Source organism: Aedes albopictus, chromosome 2, assembly GCF_035046485.1.
Source record: "Aedes albopictus strain Foshan chromosome 2, AalbF5, whole genome shotgun sequence".
Lineage (NCBI taxonomy): Eukaryota > Metazoa > Arthropoda > Insecta > Diptera > Culicidae > Aedes > Aedes albopictus.
In genome coordinates, this window is record NC_085137.1 from 148,052,914 (window position 1) to 148,069,162 (window position 16,249).

General features: G+C 40.5%; 2 protein-coding genes across 2 annotated transcripts in view; one reads left to right on the forward strand and one right to left on the reverse strand.

Annotated features, from left to right (window-relative positions):
* The window catches only part of LOC109428884 (UDP-N-acetylglucosamine--dolichyl-phosphate N-acetylglucosaminephosphotransferase), a 48,555-nt gene extending 35,581 nt beyond the window's left edge, over nt 1-12,974 (forward strand). The window contains exon 4 of the mRNA XM_029868808.2: nt 12,350-12,974. Coding sequence (XP_029724668.1) covers nt 12,350-12,839 — 490 coding nt within the window. The 3' untranslated portion in view covers nt 12,840-12,974. The remainder of the gene's footprint in view (nt 1-12,349) is intronic.
* A 561-nt stretch (nt 12,975-13,535) lies between these two features.
* LOC115264813 (WD repeat domain-containing protein 83-like) lies at nt 13,536-14,688 on the reverse strand. Its single transcript, XM_029868809.2, has 2 exons — nt 14,481-14,688; nt 13,536-14,414 (listed from the first exon to the last, which is right to left on the reverse strand). The coding sequence occupies exons 1-2, from the start codon at nt 14,545-14,547 to the stop codon at nt 13,555-13,557; spliced, it is 927 nt and encodes a 308-aa protein (XP_029724669.2). The 5' UTR covers nt 14,548-14,688; the 3' UTR covers nt 13,536-13,554.
* Nucleotides 14,689-16,249: the final 1,561 nt, after the last annotated feature.

Sequence of the window (16,249 nt, forward strand, 5' to 3'; positions counted from 1 at the left end):
AACCAATGTTAAATACTAAACATTATTCCTAAATAACCTAATGAAAATTTACGATGCGCAACTTACTTGAGCTTGAAAATGTTTATTTGGCAGCGCTTTTTTGTTTCCTTTATTCCACCATTCCATCAATTATTTTCTCAAGGATTATTGATGAAATCACGAGGATCAAACCAAGTATCAATCTAATATCTTCGACATTACCCCTTTCCAGAGAGATAGAGCTAGCCGAGGTTCGAGCAGAGAGAAAATCTCTCGGCAGTATGGGAGAAGTTAATGCATGAAGAGAGAAAAAAACAAGTGTCCGTGCATGCTTATCATACGTGCACAAGCCTTTTATTGAATCAATGCGTCGTCGGTGAGTGCGCGGTTGATTTTCATTCCTACACTGAAATAAATTTTGTTGTGTTTCCACCGAATCCATGGTAGAATTAAGAACTGTACCAACAATTTTCAACCGAATGCAAAATTCTGTTAATTGTACTGAAACATTGTCAATATTACCATACGTGTATTACTGTTGACTAAAAACATTCTTGGTTCTACTATTTGGGCATTGTAATTTCGACCATGTAGACTTGAATGTTGCGCGTCTTAGATAAACATGATCAAAAATACAATGTCAAAATAGTAACATCAAGAATGTTTTTAGTCAATGGTACTTCACGCATGGTAATATTGACAATGTTTCAGTACAATTAACAGAATTTTGCATTCGGTTGAAAATTGTTGGTACAGTTCTTTATTTCACCATGGATTCGGTGGAAACGACAACAAAATTTATTTCAGTGTACCGATCCCAATGCCAATAATGCGGAAGATAATGTATACAATGCATTTCTGTAAATTTTGTATTTATGTTGTTTTTAATAAATTTTCTATTTACATTATTTCTTCTTCTAAGCTTTACCATTTTTACATATTCTAACATAGGGTATGTGTTCCATCATTAATCTCACGCTCCCATATTCATCCTATTCGAAAACAAGCGATTACGGCACCGATTAATTCCGTTCTTTTTGTTATCATGGGTGCTCACTTCTAACAAAAAATACAAAAAAAAAGAAACAAAACAAACAGCGCTTCAATTCTTTGTTTTTCGTAGGATGAAAATGGGAGCCACATGCTTAAGAAGGGAACCAATACCCTATGTCATATTTTTTTATTACGAAAACTTTTTGGACAGCCCATGGGATGGGAATCGAAACACCTTCAGCGCCGTCTTGCTGAATTACCTTTATATTTCGACATTACACAAAATTACTACTGAAGGGTGTTATTTGTCAGAAGGGGTATTTCTTATTTATAGGCAACGCAAGTAAGCCACCATAATGTGCAAGTTATTAATTATTTTTTTATCAGTATTAACGAGATTCTTGCCCTAGGCTAGTTCATTTCGGGACCCACGCTTTATTTCCCCTCCGAAGGAAGAACTCACACTTTGCAAATTTGTCGGGAGTGGGATTCGATCCCAGGTCCACGGCGTGATAATCACGTGATTTAACCATCACACCAGGTCCGCTACACGAATTATTAATTAACTGGTGTTAGAGACCGCCAGTGCACCAGTATTTTTTTAGCAAAGTTCGGTGACACACCAACCGAGTTATAAGATTACACAAAAAAAACTGTGAACTGTTTATTACCACTAATGCATTGTAATCGTTGGATTCATCACATTTAAATAAAAAATCTTGGGAAAAATATACTTCTGCATAAATTGTTTGTTTTGTTCGATGATTTATTACATCTGAATTTAGTTTCTTTTTTGTATGTATTTTTGTATCATACATTTCAATAGTTGTTTATTTAAATTAAAAAAATATATATGGCAACACGGCAGAATGCTCTGCAATGATGATGCTCTCGATCACGCGCTGCTGCATTGAAAGGATGATAGGTTGATCTGGAGGGGAAATATTGAACCAATCAATTGATCCATGGAATAATTTGACCCATGGTTTGAACAATCTTCGAGAGGATTGATGTAAATTTTTTGAAGGTGGGGAAATATTGTAGAGAAAATTGAAGTAAAATGCGCTACGGAGGGGAAATATTGCTGCGTGGTTGATCAAACGGAAGATAGGGGAAAAGTTGAATGATTGATATCAATCTATTTTTGAACAATATCATACATTCAATGTTTCCATAAAACGGGCAACTATTGATCAATATATGCATCGTGTGACTGGCGCTATTGATTTGCAGTATCGTCTGCCTGTCAGAAGAGGTACTCGCCGATCTGTTGACAAATCCATGTGCGTTTGGAAATGTTGAAGTCAATCATGGCAAGCCTTGATATTTCTAGTTAAAGATGACATTTTGCTAAATAAATCACTTCTTCAGACGGGGAATCGGCCCACGCCGCGTGGCACAAATTGGAAACGGCGTTTGAAGACAAAGGACTGTCCCGGAAAATCGGTTTGCTCCACAAGCTCATCAAGTCGGATCTGGAATCGTGCGGCTCAATGAACGGGTACGTGAACCAGGATATCTCTACACTGAGAAAATTCCAAACTTAAACATTATAAGGCTACTTTTTATGTAATTTATAAGACATTGCCGTCGTTATTTTTAATTGTGTGGATATAATTGTCATTGAAACCTGTTTAGCTTTTATGAGGTAACTCATGAGGCTTATGTACCCTGTCAATCACATTTATATTTGGTCAAACATAACAGATATAATTTCTCTGCTATAGTAAAAAAATATATGGGACCACATATACTTTTTAAGTTTGGCGAGTCAGTTTCCAACCGCCATCAAGACGGCCAAGATGGGCGTCATCATTAGACTTCCGAAAGAAAATCTTTGTCTTTTCATCGATTCAGCTGTGGAATTGTAAAGGTAAGCTTGCGTCCTCGCTTGCATATTAATGAAAAATATATTGTTTTACTGCGGTTTATTTTAGGGTCGTTCAAAATTGACCGGAAGCTTCCGCGCCACAAAGCCACCGAAGCAACAACAGAAGTTTTCATCTGCACCCTCCAGCGAAATCCTATGGATTTGGTCAGCGCAATGGGCTCCGGTGGCCGGGAAACGACTGGCAGGATCCGACTTTGGACACTCATCCACAGGAAGCTGATGCCCCTATCCAAGAAGCTAAAGAAAATTACACTGTCCGGTCCGCAAGAATGATAAAGTGCGAGTCGTAAGGTGCACCGTAAGAAGCTATCCAGCGCGAGAAGGTGAACGGAACGAACAGGTCGGTGGGGACCCGCCCAAGTGCTGGATCGTGACGCTGAAATGGATGGAAAAGGAGCTCAAGTGGATCGTGGACCGACGTGCTGGCGTGCGCCGCTGCTTCCGCCATGGAAACAAGCTCTCGTAAACTCCCGGACTAAAAATTTCGGCTGGCCTCCGCCGAAGAGTTGATTACAAATAGAGAAATGTGCGTATTTCGAGAAATAAATTGGAAATAAAATATGACAATTTTATGAACAAAACAATCAAAAGCCAATTTTTATAAAATGAAATATAATTTTTATTAAGAATCGTTACATGATTTTTATGAGAAATTATAATATAGAAGTCATAAGCCTCACACATAAATTTTATTGGTGGGGCTGGCTCACCGACACTTCCGGTCCGCTTTAGTGCTTTATGCATCATTGTGGCCAGGTGTTGCTCTAGTTTTTCCAACTGTATTGTAAAGCATGAGCGGTGATCCTTGGCATTCTTGTGTAAATTGGGGTAGGTACTCGAAATGTTGATCGATCACCGATTATTGCTGGCAGATGCAGTGGAAAGTTTGTCTTAATACGTATCAATCGTCTCTGACAAACGAGAAAAACTGACTTCACTGATTACCTGTCTCTGAGCCAAATTTGGTATAGAGTCTTCAGTCTCCAATTAATCGCTTCATGTTTGATGGAGGTTTTTAATCCAATGGGTTACATAGCCGCTATCCGAATGAAGAGAGTAATGTTCCGCGTAATATATCACAAATCGAAAGAGGCACGGTACATTACGTGGAGCGGATATACTGAATTGGGTACCAGACCAAGTCCCTGCTGGGTGGCGCTAAATAGGTGAGCCATAGACAATAGAATCGTCAATGTCGTAGGGCATAGTATGTGACTATTGTCGAAACAACACTATATTTGGTCATTGTCCAACTAAGCGCATAACTATGTTAGGGTCAAGATTAGGATGAAATCATTGGTAAAATATAATAACACTTTTTAGTTTGTGTAGTTAGATATTCGCATGGTTAATTATGTTATGAACAATAATTTTATTGACGAATCCGATTTAAAATAATTGAATAGTTAGTTTGTTAAGCCATATTATATTAAAATAATCACTATCATTATCAATGAATGCTATCCGCTCAAGATCTTCGCTACATTGAATTCGTGAATTATTGGAGGCTTCACTTATCAACAAATTTACAACAAACACGCTATAACAGTATCTAGAGAATCGTGGAGGGTGAGAAATCTGAACTAGTAGCAGTGTTCATATAGATTAACAATTATACTCTACTATTTTCAATCATTGCAACATTATACTAATATGTGCGGGCCGCCCATTTGCGGAGTTGTGCGGCCAATTATTCTCTTTCCATTCCAGAAACGACCGTTTTGAAGCAAGAAGTGTCCCAATGGCCAACACAAACGGGACTTGTCAAACACACAAGATAAGTACAACAATTTTATAATCAGGCGCCCAACTCTTTCTACGACTTTGCTAATAGATAATGCAATATGCATACTTCAATATCAATTATTTGTTTGTTTGCGCGTTTATTTATGACACTATTGAAGCATTCGTGTCGCCGCGGAATAGTTTACAATTTATCTTTTTTTCAATTTTTCAATTCACTTTAAAGTATCTAACACTGCATTTACAATTGTGTATGCAAACTTGTATCTTAAATATGGTCATTATTAATAGTAGTCTGATAATTCAAGTCGAGTGATTTTTTTTTCCCAAGGAATAGAAAGAGTTGGTGCCATAATCAATACAATACTTGAAACTGGAAACTCCTTATTTCCCCCTATGGGTCATAGGGAGGGGCGGGACATTCGAGCCTACTCATCAGTGGAAAGGACTTGATATGCTAATCGGTTTAGCATAGGGCAGATACAAGTCTACTGGTAGACGTATCGCCCAGCGAAACAACGCAGATTGGCCACGGCCCGGGGGTGCGTTGATTATAACAGAATAACAGAATAACATAAGCCTCACACATAAATTTTATTGATCAGGGTAAATAAATTTTATAAGATTTCAAACATAAATTTTATAGCTGCTGATGATTATAAAAAGTATGTTTGGCTCCTTTATGTTTTATAAGTGAATTCAAATTGCAAAAAATTATGTAGTTTGAAACATAAAAAGTATACGGAAAATCGCCTCAGTGTACGGTGAATCAACTGAACGGATTCAGATTCAAGATACCGGATTTGTGGGTTGGCATGATCCAGTTGACCGGTCTTCCGGACGAATACCGTCCCATGATTATGGCGCTGGAAAATTCTGGTGTCACCCCATAACCGGCGATTCGACGCGCTGGTGGTGTTGTTGTCCACCTTCACCCCGCTTCGAAGGGCTGGAAGGCGATAAAGTACATATGGGTGTACAAGACGAAGTGTGATGCGGCCGGAAACCCTCAAAGACGCAAGGACCGTTTGCTCTTCAAAGTTGCGCCCATGCGCCTTAGCTGTAAAGCATTACATCTTGATAGACCAAATCGAAGCAATAACGGCCTTTCTGCAAGGGGATTTCGAAGAAGAGATTTATATGGAGCAGTCTCCCTGCTTCGTAGACGGAAAACGGAAGACGATGGTGTGCAAGTTGAACAAGGCAATGTAACGGTTTGAAGTAGTCAAGCCGGGTTTGGTAGCACAAACTGGATGCGGCTTTGCGACATTTCGGCCTGGTACTACATCACAATTCGACCCGTGCGTCGGCAACAGAAGAGGCAAGATAATGTTCGTTGCCATATATATGTTTACGATCTGATGATCTTTAGTAACGATGGAGCCTAGAAGAACAAATTGAAGCATCAACAATCTAGCTGCTTCCGTAAAAAAGGTCTGGGACAAGCGCAACATTGCTTTGGGATCCAGAATGGTCGAAGCAAGGACTCCATCACATTGGACCAGGAGGCCTACTTCGAGTCGGTACTGAAGCGGTTCAACATGGATCGGTGCAAACCAGTGAAGGTGGTGTTTCATCGGTGGTCGCAACAAGACGCTAGTCTGCAAACTGAATAAAGCTCTGTACGGACTCAAGCAATCAAGTCGAGTCTGGAATCAGAAGCTTGATGCTTCTCTGAAGGAAATTCGGATTAACTTCGACGGAATACGATTGTTGCGTGAGGAACCGAGGAGGAAATATTGTCATTTTTATCAAGATCTGATTATCATGAGTAGGCAACTAATGGCGATGGAGATCGTCGCTAGTGGTACGGCAAGGATTTGGCCGGCGTGCCATAAGGACAAGGACGGTGCTGCGGTTAGTGACGTTCAGCTGAGCCCATCTATAGCAGCAATCCTTTTGTCGATCAGTGAAATTATTCAGAACCAAGGATGCGCAACATGCTGAATACCAAAGGCGAGGTTGTTGCGACTGGTAGCCATGTAAATAACCAATTCAAGTTAGACAAGGCGTGCCGATAACCGAGAACTACATTGATTTGTACATTATTTGGAAGCATGGAGCTGTAGCACAAAAATGGGTCCCCTAAACGGAGAAAACATAAGAAACCTCGCGAACGGGTTAGCTGATGGAATTCGGATCCCGCAAAAGGTTACGAAGGATTGTCGAATTTGTCCGATGTCCGTTGGGACAGCAGGCTAGGCTACTATTCGGCAAGGACGGATCTCGAGCTTCGGAAGTGCTGCAGTTAATGGTTCATTTCGACATTTTGACCGATGGAGGAGACCTTTCCCGGAGGATTACATTACCTTCACCGACGTCAAAACTCGACCCAGACAACCAATTTACACGTATAATGAAGTTTATGTTCATGTTATACGTAATTTTATGCGTTAAAGTTACATCGTATAAGATGCAGTAAAAGTACCTTATGCGTACAAAAGTGGAGGCGCTATAGGTACGTACATTGACAGAACAATAATAACACTATATGACTTGAAGCGATATCTTAAACGATGTTCCGTGAGCACTATTGCGACGTAATTCAGCATTTTATGCGACTTAATAATATTCGAAAAAAAAATTCTTGTCAGCTCGATATCGAACTAATGATCTTTCGATTGTTGAGCCACACTTCACACTTAGCACCAAACACTACTTATGAAACAAGCTGATTTTTTATCATGATATTCTAACTCACCTCAGTATTTGGAATGCGTTTTGTTTACCTGCGCTGTGCGTGTTTGACAGACTATCTGGAGTTAAAAACGACGAGGCACCATTTCCCGCACAGTTTTCACTACACCTCTTTGGCTGGCACCTCCCATTGTTGGTTATTAAGCCAATAAAACAAATAATGATGACTTTGTAACCATAATTACGGCTGTTCACTTTCTTTTAGCATTTTGGCCCTGTATCCGCAGCCCAACAGCAACTCTTCATTGTTATCACATATAAAATTATTTCAACATAAACACTTCTAGCTTATGCAAGTTTGTATGCACACTTTAACGGATTTATTTGTACTTTTATGCGATTTCATCCGTACACCAATGCGAGTTAAGGACAAACGTCATAAAATCCCGCTTCAACAGTGCATCAGAACTTCAAACGCACAAATCGCACGAAGCAAGTTTCAAACAACAGTGCATTTTATTATTCTGTTCTTGCTCACTTGTAATAAGCTTAAAATAAGAAGCTCAGGTGCGCTGGTTTTGTTTACGAAGAGATTTGTGCCCTCGAAATCGTGAGTAGGTGTCAAAGTCGGCCATTGTGGCGGCCATTTTGGGATTCTAACAAGTCTGTCCTTAAACAGACACAATAAGAAAAGTACCAAGCGAAGTCGTATAATCATCGCAGTACGCAATTATGCGAATTCATTTGACGCTTTGCGGGTTTACTCGCACGTTTTTGCGAATGAGTAAAGATCATCGTAATAAAACATCAGAATGGCATCTACTACGATGTACTCATACCAAATAAAAGTTGATTTGTATTCTTATATGACTTTATCTGATGCGTCGTAATAAGTTCAAAAAATCGCATCATATGCGACGAACATTGTCCGTCCGCTGTACATATATGCGATAGTGATTTAAAATAGTACTTCATACGATGTACAGCGTGCATTCTTATGCGATTCCTGGTTGTCTGGGGAGGCATGTTGGTATTACAATTAGGGTATACTTGTGGATGAATGCTCACCAGCCTTCTAATGATTTATATTTGCTTTAAATTTCACGTTAAACAACAGTCAGTGATTGATAAAGTGGTAGGGTATTGTAGTAAACGAATCCGCCGATGCCCGCCAAAGCACAAAACGCGCACACTATCTGCGCACCAACTCGCTGTCGCAAAACTAATCCTCAAACTGAAGAAGCCCACTCGCAGCTTGAGCGGCAAAGCGTTCACTCCTCTCTTTTTGTCATATTTCCATTTTCGTATGCTGTCTCATTCATACGCAGTTAAGACGATAGTATTACTTAAAGGGCTTTTCAACTACCACTGCTAGAATGTACACGCTCAACACATTCTACTTATTGCATCCAAATCTCATATACCACAGGTATCTGATCAACGAGCTGCAGGTAGGAACATCTAGGCTTGTTATCTTCTTTTTTATATTTGAAGATGTGAAAATGAAATCGTATATATTGCAAAGCAAAGTTATAAAAAGAAGTTATATTACATGCCAAATGCATTCGTCCGAAGTTGTATAACTCAAAGTGGTTTTCTGAAAACGTACATATATGGCCTCCAAATTTGTGCGAATAGAGCATATTTGGTGCATCTTATACAATGTGTTTTGGACGGATAAGAGTTCACTTAGCACAATTGTAGCAGAGTTATGTGAATCAATTTGTTGGCTGGGTTGGCCATAGTGCGGTATTCAGCCTGTTACGATCTAAATCGGCATAAATTTATTTTTTACTAGTAGATTCTAATATAATACGATGATTACAGCTAAGAAAACCATACATTTTGATTAAAACCTGGAAGCAAAAATAATTTTCCTTAAAAAATCAGCTCCCATATATCTATTTTGGCCAGGGTGCTTCTAATTTGGCCACTCCCATAAGAAATACACGTGATTGGCCAAAATGGAAATCAAAGCTGAGAATATGGCCAAAACTGCGGCAATGCTTCTATTTTGGCCAGTGCCACTTTTAATAGAAAAATCAAGTATTAGCTTGATTTCTGCATTTTTCTAATAAAGTATAGATCGAAACCACAGACAAACAGACGTAACAGCTTCAACGATTTTCATGGAAATCCATCGCTCAGTTCACACTACCATCACCTGGTGGAAAAGTTGCACGAATCACTGTGTTGTGCCATATCGTCAACAGAAGGCGCTAGTGTGAAACGTCAAACGCATAGAAAAACGATGCGCGCGCCTCTGGTCGTGAAATCCACAACCATAAAAATTTAAAATGATCGTTGAAAGCGTGGTCGATGGAAATTTCGCAAGTGTTACGTCTGTTTGTCTGTGTCGAAACCTTTAACACATTGGTAGTTTTCATTGGATTATTAGTTTTTTTTTATAAAAATGATTTCCCTTAGACTGGCCAAAACCGGCGCCCGCACCCTATTGAAATTATTCCTCAAACAGCAATCGGAGGATGAAGAAATAGACGTTTTCCGAAACTCCCACGCTATGGCGAAGCGCCAAACCAGGAAGAAGTTGAAGCACAGAGAACAGACATTTAAGCTCGAACAAAAATACGTGGAAATCGTGTGTAAAGGATTTAAGTGTACCTCAACGCCACCAACGGAGACAGCCCCACATATAAAGTCGATTTGACCCCACGATGGCAGTGTTCATCGTTAAAATACACTAGCCCCCAAAGCGACACGAGCGCCAAACGGCCAAAAACGGCGAGCACTGGAAACAAAAATGACAACACAACAATGTAAGTGATGGGACGCTAGCGCCGCGCAACGGGAGCATAACCACATACTCCGAAATGACCGTTACAAAGTTTTACACAAGGCAGAAAGCGAAGATAAACGTCTGTTCTCTGTGGTTGAAGTATATCCGGACCGATAACACTAGTTTACAGCATTTTTGAACTCGGTAAGCTGATGACCATTTTTGGTGTAGAATCATGCCCTGAGTTCGAAAACGCGAAAGAAAAAAATTACAGTAGAGCGGAATTTTTTTCGACTTTCCATACAAGGTTGATGATTTGAAATCGATTTTTGTTCTATTTTTAAGCAAAGTCGCTCACTTCAAACATCTCATTCTCCGTAATCAATGCTTCGATTGAGCTGAAATTTTTACTGTAACTCGCCTACATATGATATGTCAACTAAACGTGGAGAAAGAATTTTGTAGTTAGTTTTTTCTTATTGAAAAAAATACACTTCTTCAAAATTTTTTGCTAAAATGTAAGAAGATTGTCCCTAAAACTCCCCAATATTATCGTCGCACCACCAAATCGAAGTCGTCGCTAGAAGCACATGCGAAGTTGCAGCTGCGAAGTAAATTTGAATCTATTTTTTCTGTTGCGCATCATTAAGCTAATTAAGAGCAACAATATGCACTAATCCAAATTGAGTTGCGACATTTCTAAGTAGGTTAAAAATCAATTTTCGCACGTTCGGTCACTTCGTATTTCGACCAAAAGCATAATATCATGAATTTCATCAATCTGACACAAAATTTGCATTCAGATGATCGAATGGTATTATATTCAGCTTTTAATTTATGGAAAAAATATTTAAAATTGGTTGGACGAAACGCAAGATATTTGAATTTTAGTAAATTACATATTTTAAAAAGTTGTTAAACTCGATATTGAGCTAAAACTCAAAAACTGTTCTACTTAAAAATTTTTGAAAGTCAGTTTCGTAATCAGCGTTAAATCACCGACGAACCGACGTGACAGCTAGAACAAATAAATTCAAATTTGTTGTCCCCGACGCCATGATGAAAAATAGCCGAACACTACCGCCTCCTCTACACGCTAAGAAAATGTTACTCTAAAATGAGTAAGATTCACACAAAACTGAGCTAAACTGGAACAGCTCAAAAAATGAGTAAATTGCATTTCCAGCGATAGCGCTGGCCCAAGTGCAAAAATCCAACTGGTTTAAGCCGTATAATATTCTTCGCATCATCAAGAATATTATACGGCTTAAACTGATGAGATTTTCGCACTTGGGCCAGCGCTATCGCTGGAAAAAAAATTTACTCAATTTTGAGTTGTCCCACTTTAGCTCGAAAATGAGTGAATTTTCTGACCGTGTATAACGGTTCGCGTTGTTTTGATAGCATGACTCCAAACCCCCGTGTATTCATATATGAAAAGGTTCGCGCCTGAGCTGATTTGACAGAAGCGTTCGCTCGCTTTGCTGGTCGACCGTTAAATTTAGGGGGGACACTTTTGAAACACCACTGTCACGTCGGTTCGTCGGTGGTTAAATTGTGCTTCAAAAATTTTGGTCGTTGACAGAAGTTCACGACTTTCATTTTATTTTGTAAACTAGTGTTATTATGGTCCACTGCACGAATTTGTGTTGGTCTGCTTACTCTCACGGGAAATTTGACGTTTGAGAGGTGCCGACACCGCTCAAACGTCAAATTTCCCGTGAGAGGAAGCAGGCCAGTATAAATTCGTGCAGTAATCCATAGCGGCGGCAAGAAATGTCAGAAGGGGGTGATTCAAATATTATGGCAGGCTAGCGTAAAAAGCTGGATACAGTTATTCTTAAAAAAAAAGTTTGGTTACCAATTTCTTTGAAAAAATGGACCACCCTAATTTTCATTAACATTTTAAAGAGGGCCTTATTATTAGGGACCACTTTGTAGGAGACCATATTTGCCTAAAAACTCATTTGAAGGCGTTGAATGCATCTTTCCTCGTAAATCTGGTTCGTGGACCACTGTGCATTGATGTCAAGCAAATAACCACAGAACATTAGAGAATATGATGCCATTTTAAAATACCCAAATTATTACCTATATTAGGGTGTTCCAGAGCAAAATCTATCAAAAAATCAACTGTTTAAGGTTTATTTGGATTGCGATAATTTTGTGTCCTTAAATTTTATTGGCAAACGTGTTTAAAAGAACTTGTAGCAAACAAGTATATTTTCAATTTGTGCTGAAAGAATAAATTGTTGACGAGTTTTAGTGTACTTTGATTTGTTGAAGTTCAAAAACACTGTACATATTTTTCCAACCGAAAACTATCTATAGCAATAGCATATGATTCCATGTGTTCTATTTCTTTCCAGTTATCCATCCCAGGTGTTCGTCGGCGATACGTTCAACTACCTCTCCGGGATGACCTTCGCTGTGGTCGGTATCCTGGGACACTTCAGCAAAACGGTCCTTCTGTTCTTCATCCCGCAAATCATCAACTTCATCTACTCGGTACCGCAGCTATTTCGGTTTATCCCATGCCCTCGCCACCGGCTACCGAAACACGACCCAAAATCGGACCTGCTCAACTACAGCAAGACCCAGTTCCGTGTCAGCGAACTGAACATCCTGGGCAAGCTGTGCTACATGGTGTTTAAACACGCCCGTCTGATCCGCTGCGAGGAGAGCGAGGACGGAGTGGTGACGTGCAATAACTTTACGATCATAAACTTCGCCATCCTGCTGACCGGGCCGATTAGGGAAGATCGACTGAATCGTTTGCTGATCGTGTTCCAGCTGATTTGTTCCGTGTTCGCCTTCACCATTCGGTACCCGCTGGCGCACTATTTCTACGAGTACTGAGCGATGGCTTCAGTAGGGGGAATCTTGCTGACAATTTGAACTGACCCATGTGTGATGCGAAAGCAGGTGAAGAAGCCAAAGGTAACTATTTTCATCCGAATTTGTTGTAAGTATAAACTGAAAAATTACTTAGGATGTTGGCTGCACTTGTCATTGATGCCGAAATTCCGTAGTTTCTTAAAAGTTGCTTTTATTGCTGTAGAAGAACAGTCGATCTAACAAAAGTACCTTTATTCGGAACGGAGTAGAATCGATTGTCGACATACGCGCCAACTTGTGACGTAGTTGGGGGGGCGAGGCCTCTCAAAATTAACCAAATTCGTAAAATTTCGACGCAGTTCATCTAGTTTAGGCATATTTACGTGAAAACTAGCGCATTGAGCTGAAAAAAGTTGAATTTTGTCCAATTTTGGAGAGCTTCGCCCCCCCAACTACGTCACAAGTTGGCGCCTATGATTGTCGACGTTATTTTTTTTTGTAGTCCTGGCCTAACTAGTAGTTCGAACTGGTGGGTAGAAATGGTATCGCAGTTGAACTCATCAAGATGGGCTCAAAGAAGCTGTACCAAGTGAGATTCAGGATGTGGGAAACCGATTAGCTATCGTAGGATTTGAAGGTAATCAAGAAGAAGCAAACTATCTTTTGAAATACTACTAACGTGAATGGATTGACTTCAAATCATTTGAACAAGTAGAATTAAAATACTACAGAGTGTTTATTCCATAATCACCTCAGCCTCGTCCCCATCCTCCTCGGAAGGCACTCCCCACAGTTCAACGTGGCGCCGTCGGGCAAACATTATGTCGCTCCCGGTCGGATGCGGCGCCAGCGAATGAACCACTCCTCCCGAGCCCATGTACATCCGGCGAACCTCGCTGCCCTCCACCAAATCCCAAATCACTGCACATCCTTCAGCCGAGCCAGAAATTATCTGTGAATCGCTCTTGATAACCGCACACTCGATGTGGTAGTCTTCCGTCTGGTGACCCCGATACTCGGACAGCAGTTCTCCGGAGTCTGTGTCGATCAGTCGTATCGTGCCATCCAAACAGGCCGCCAGCAAACACTGTCCATCGGTGGTTTGAACCACGTGCGTGATCGGCACCCCGACGGTGTCACACGTCAACTCTCCGGCCCTCAGATCATACTGCCGAATGGATCCGTCCAACGATGCAGCAATTATCTTATGTTCCGTCACGACCAGCGAGGTGACACAATCCTTGGCCTCCCTCATCGTCTGAATCGGCTCCAGCTTCCGTGTCCTGACATCCCAACACATGACGGTATTATCCGTCGATCCAGATACCGCCACCGACGAATCCTCGTTAAACTTAACGCACTTGACCGTGCCGGCGTGACCTCGAAGTCGCCTCACCGGCAAACCCGTCGTTACGTCCCAATAGATGACACTTTTGTCCGCCGAAACGGACACGATAAAGCCGCTGTCGCAACTGCCCGCCGCATCCATTACCTCGCCGGCATGGCCACCGTACGTTTTGAGCAGCAACCCCGAGTACGGGTTCCACAGCTTGATCTTTTTGTCCGAACCGCACGACAAGCAGTACGAGCCGTCCACTGGAATAAGATTCAAGGTCAATGCGTTGTTCGATGGATTGATGAGATGTTCAGATGTTTGCTTACCATTATATCGCACGGCACGGACCGCTCCTTGATTGCATTCTATAATATTTTTCCTCACTAATTCCATTGCTTATAGACTTACTTTGAAACTAAAAGATCATTTTTCTTTATAAATTAATGAATATTTTAAAATGTATCCTTGCCGCATCAGAAGCCGGTTTTGGTCCTGGAAGATGCACAAACAGGTTTCAAGGTCAAACAAACGGGGAACAAAACAAAAACTGAAAATATTGTTTCGAAAACGTCAAGGCTTATCGTTTACTGCAGGGCTGCCTTCATACACGGAAAGTAAATATGTTTAATTTTTTTTTTTTATTAATGAGCCATTTTATACCCCAGACAGACATGTGATACGAGTGTGATTCCTGTACAACGGTACGCAGTGTCAAGAAAATTCTAACAAGACTGACTTGAACTGAGAGAATTTTCAGTATAGGGCACTGCATGAAATTCTCTCCCTCTCTTTCACTCTTACAGAAATTTTGTAAACAACAAGGCCAAGAAACGTCAAAATCCCATACAAAATCAAAACAATGCAGTGCCCTATGGCACTCATTTCAAGCGCAATTGTACAGTGATTCTTGTATCACATGTGTGTCATAAGTATTAGGAGACGTTTCGGATCAGCTGATCGCTCATTTCATGAATGAAAATTTGACAAGAGGTTGCGCCCAAGCCCGTGAGTGTTAATATCAATATCAACACTGTTGTCGTTAATAAACGGACCGTAATGGTCCACTGCACGAATTTATTCTGGCCTGCTTACTCCTACGCGAAATTATTATGTTTCCAGTTCAAAACCGAATTAGCGACATTTTTTCTTTTACTTCCGCTGCTTTTGCCTTGCGTTAAACACAATGTCGGAAGTGGGACGCTGTATTGTACACCTGGTACTCTATACAGCGCCCCACTTCCGACATAGTGTTTAACCACAGACAAACAGACGTAACACTCTTCAAAACAGCTTGGCACATGCATTTCTAGATTGAGTTTAAATAAGGGCGGAAGTAACATGAGAGAGTTCTCTTCACCGACTCTCTCTTCCTCAAATTAAAGTGACAAGATGCAAGTATAGTTGCACTTTATGGTCATAAATCACTAGGTTGCGATGCAATCTAGCGTCTAAGTGTAAAAAAGTTCGATTGAATTTGCATCTTGTCACTTTAATTTGCAGAAGAGAGAGTCGATGAAGAGAACTCTCTCATGTTACTTTCGCCCTTATTTAAACTCAATCTAGATTTAACGATCAATTCACATTTCATTTGATTTGCGCGATTGTTCCACCAGAGGCGCTAGTGTTCGATCGCATTTACGTTTGCCGGTGTACACGTTGCTGAATGATGCAAATGAAAATTACAGTCAATTTGTGTAGTAATGTGCGTGTTAGCAAAACGTCAAATCGAAATCCATCATGGCCGACAGTGTCGCGCGCGGTTCTACCAACAGGTGGCAGTGTGCTCTTAAAAATGACACCGGTCAAAAGTTTTTGATGAATTTCCTCTAAGAGTTACGTTTTTTAGCTTACCCTTCTACAACAAACCATCAGATAGATCATTCCCTCCCGGTATGACTCTGCAGCCATAGGTAATCCTTGCGCTGATGGTGGGTACAAAACAGGGGGTTAGACACTCTTAATCTTTTGATATAAATCTTTTCTAATCATTTCTAATCTTTCCTAATCTTATCTAATCCCGCTCAATCCCGCTGTATCTCATTAAAAAAATTCAAGTGGTTTTTACTTCAGTGTTTTGGCTTTCTGTCAAATTTGT

Bases quoted from the DNA above. Each gene is read 5' to 3' on its own strand.
- LOC115264813 (XM_029868809.2), bottom strand. From the start codon at position 14,547: ATGGAATTAGTGAGGAAAAATATTATAGAATGCAATCAAGGAGCGGTC. The intron at 14,415-14,480 runs GTAAGCAAACAT...ATCTTATTCCAG, and splicing joins CCGTGCCGTGCGATATAATG to TGGACGGCTCGTACTGCTTG.